At 46.7% G+C, this 3,850-nt stretch overlaps 1 protein-coding gene across 1 annotated transcript; it reads left to right on the top strand.

Annotated features, from left to right (window-relative positions):
- Nucleotides 1–505: 505 nt before the first annotated feature.
- On the top strand, nt 506–2,850 carry gpha2 (glycoprotein hormone subunit alpha 2). The gene is made up of 3 exons (XM_030338293.1): nt 506–798; nt 1,113–1,297; nt 1,952–2,850. Exons 1-3 carry the CDS (start codon nt 678–680, stop codon nt 2,054–2,056), a joined length of 411 nt encoding a protein of 136 aa, XP_030194153.1. The 5' UTR covers nt 506–677; the 3' UTR covers nt 2,057–2,850.
- Nucleotides 2,851–3,850: the final 1,000 nt, after the last annotated feature.

Raw genomic sequence — 3,850 nt, 5'->3', positions numbered from 1 at the left:
TGTGTGTAAGTAACTTAGTGGGCATGTGTAAGTGTGTGGGCATATGAAAGTGTGTTTGTGTGCGTGCGTGCGCGCATGAACGCCTGCTGATGTCAGCGGATGGTTGATGCAGCGGACGTGATCAGCTGGAATAAGGAGCTGATTGTTCTGAATCACGGTAGCTCAGAGCTCCATCTCACCTGGCTGACACACGCCAAGAACGGGGAAGCACCTATAGATAAGAGTGTTTTCATCATTTCATTGAGCTCCGAACTCTAAACTTGATTTTTTACAATCAATCAACTCACTCAACCGCTATCTCTCTCCCTCCCATTGATATATTTTCAGTAGTTATTTTTAGTGCTGTCAGTTAAACGTGTTATTAACGGCGTTAACGCAAACCAATTTTAACGGCGTTAATTTTTTCTTCTCCATGTTGATAAGAGCATTAAAATGAGAAAAAATTATGAAAGAAATCAAGGGATATTTAGCATATAAAAATTTGCGATTAATCGTGAGTTAACTATGACATTAATGGGATTAATCGCGATTAAATATTTGAATCGCTTGACAGCCATAGTTATTTTGTATCGGATTAACTGTTGGCTTGTTTGACTCTTGAAGCAAATTACCATCATTAATCAAGCTGTTGATCTGTGTGTGTGTGTGTGTGTGTGTGTCGACAGGCCGCCTCACCCATGTCTCCCTGCGTGACCTCTCATCTCTGCTTACTGGTGCTGCCAGTGATGTCAGTGCTGCTCTTCCTCTCTCCTATTGGCTGGAGCTACGACGGCCCCGTCCCTGGCTGCCATCTTTATCGTAAGTCCACCAAGTCGTGTACAAACACACACACAAACACACACACAGACACAACACAACACAACACAGACACACATCTCGTATCAATACACGAGGATGAATCTTTGGTTGTATGGAATGCTCTATGGTCTCTCTCTTCACTTTCTCTCGCTCTCACTCTCTCCCCCACTCTCTCTTGCTCTCTCTCACGATCTCCTTACCTCACTCTCTTCCTCTCTAACCCCCTCTCCCTCACTCTCTCTGTCTCACTCTTACTCCCTCCCTCCCTCACTCTCTCGGTCTCACTCCCCCCCCCCTCTCACCCCTCCCTGCAGCCTTCAACGTGACGATCCGCAGCGACCGGCGCGGTACGTGCCGCGGGACCCACCTGGTGCACGCCTGCGTGGGCTACTGCGAGTCCAGCGCCTTCCCCTCCCGCTACTCGGTGCTGGCGGCGTCCAACTTCACCCACAACATCACCTCCACCTCGCGCTGCTGCACCATCAGCAAGGAGGCCAAGGTGAGGGGGGCGGGGGAGAGAGGGAGGGAGAGATGGGGGGAGGGCGGGGTGAGAGGAGATGGCGAGCAAGGGGAGAGAGGGAGGGAGGGATGCAGAGAGAGAGACGGGGGGGGGGGGAGAGGGGGGAGGGATGCAGAGAGAGAGACGGGGGAAAAGGGGTGAGGGGGGCAGAGCGAGAGACGGGGGGGGGGAAAGGGGGAGGGAGGGATGGAGTGAGAGGAGTGAGGAAAGAGGGAGGGAGGGATGGGGGAGAGGGAAGGAGGGATGGGGGGGGATGCAGAGAGAGGGATGGGGGAGAGGGGTGTTTAGAGGAGAGGGGTCTGAGAGGAGAGTGGGTTGGGTGGAACGAGGGGGAGGGATGGGGAGAGGGGAGTGAAGGAGGAAGGGAAGGGGAGAGTGGGGAGGAGACAGAGGTGGGCAGAACAGGAGAGAGGGGAAGAGGGAAAGGAATGGGGGAGAGGGGGTGATAGGAGAGAAGGGGGGAGGGAAAGAGACAGGGGAGGGCAGGAGGTCAGGGGGGAGGGCGAGGGGTGGCCAGAACGGGCGGAAGGGAAAAGGAGAGAGGAGAGGGGGAGAAAGAGCGAGTGTGGGGGGGGGTATGCAGGTATTTTTAGTGTATGTATGTATTTATAGATGTATACGTCTTCCCTTTAGGTCAAAGTTCGCCTGGATTGCCCACGAGGTCGTCGCCATGACGACATCGAAATCCTGACGGCGACTGAGTGTCGCTGTGACATGTGCCGCAAGTCTCGTTACTGACGGGCCAGCTGACCAATCAGAGCCCTTCCCGTGGTAACCCCGCCCGCTCACTAAGAGAGACCAGGCTATTGGATAACAGGGGACGTGTCTGTTGCTGTTGTAAAGTTATTTAAATGGAAAGAAGGGGAAGGTAGAAACAGAGAGACAGGTACTTTGTGTGTCTGTGTGAACGTATGAATGTATGTATGAATGCATGAGACCGTTAAAACAAACTTGATTAGCACAAGATCTGCGTTGCTTCGTTATCTGTAACATCAACCTGCTCACAGGCGCTCCGTTCGTGTGTCGTCCATTTCTGATGTCCCATAAATTTAACTTTAAAGATTCCACTTTAAGGGCCCAAATGTTACATATCAACACCGTGGTTGACGCTGATCGTTAATGTTTACAACGTTGCTGTTCCATCGTCGTCCATCGATGGCAGTGAGCAAAGGGCTTGGAAAGAAGAACCGTTTGTTATATCTCCACATTGTGCAACAGAAATGTAATAAGGTACACACGCTTTGCAGTATTGTCCACGTCACATGACATTAATAAGCAATTTTATCAAATTCACACAATATTTGCGTTGCTGTTTCATTCTTTCCAATGACCACTAAACACAAGTCACAACCGTAAGGAATGTAGAAACTTTATTATTTATATTTATGAATTTGAGCTTGGGACATTTTGTAAATACTGATCTCTGGGTGTTGCCAGATGTTGATAATAATAATGATAATTGATCCGTTTTTTATAGCGCTTGATGCACTGTATAAAGTCGTGTTTCAATAAAGCGTTATTCTGAATCTTAAGTTGTGTTTTTGGTTTGTTTGAGACTTTGTGTTTTTTTATGTATAGATGTAGTTAAAGGATGCCAGTACTTTGATGTCGTGGCCACCACTGTACATTGTTCCACCATTTATATATATTTTCTCCAAACAATTCCTTACTTCCATCCCAGCTTCCCGACACTGGGACAATGCTAGGATTTTGGGGAAGTTTGGAGGCCAAAAAAAATTGACCCAAAAAAAACATAAGTGTACCACTGACGTTATTTCTTTGTTGTCCGTATTCTACGATTTTCTCAAAACTCTTCCATATTGGCACCACATATTTCGCTGACTTTAACTAAGTCAGGGATGGTGAGACTAGAATGATACCTTCTGCCGATCAACATGAATAACATGACCAGTAGCGGCGCCAGACAATTATGATTAAATGAATTAGCCCCTGCTATAAAATTGTTTATAGCAGGGGCTAATACATTTTGACACAAAACATAATACTATAGTAAGTAAGTAAGTAAGTTTTATTTATAGAGCACATTTACACACAGCATACACTGACCAAAGTGCTGTACAATAAGATAAAAATAATAAAAATAATAATGATGATTAAAAATAACAATAATAATAATAATAATAAATAAAGATAAAAAGTGAATAAAATACAACAACACAACAATACATAGAGGTCATAATAATACAAAGGGGGAACATTAATTTCCAGGGCATACCACACAGACATGAACAGGAGGTAGGCTAAAAGGTCAAGGGGCAAGGAAGGCCAGGGAGTAGAGGTGGGTTTTTAGCCTAGATTTGAAGGCAGAAATGGAGGGGGCGGATCTAATGTCCAGGGGGAGCTGGTTCCACAGACGTGGAGCAGCAATGGCAAAGGCTCTATCACCTCTCTGCTTGAGCCGTGAGTGTGGCACATACAGAAGCCCTTTGTTCTATACTACTACGAATCAACCAATCAATTCACAGCAAGCAGCAACGGTAATCATCACTTTCGCACATTAAAATATTATTC

The sequence above is a fragment of the Gadus morhua genome, chromosome 17, assembly GCF_902167405.1.
Source record: "Gadus morhua chromosome 17, gadMor3.0, whole genome shotgun sequence".
NCBI classification, from domain to species: Eukaryota; Metazoa; Chordata; class Actinopteri; order Gadiformes; family Gadidae; genus Gadus; species Gadus morhua.
Note: the sequence above shows the minus strand (reverse complement) of the source record. Positions and strands in the feature narration are given on the sequence as shown.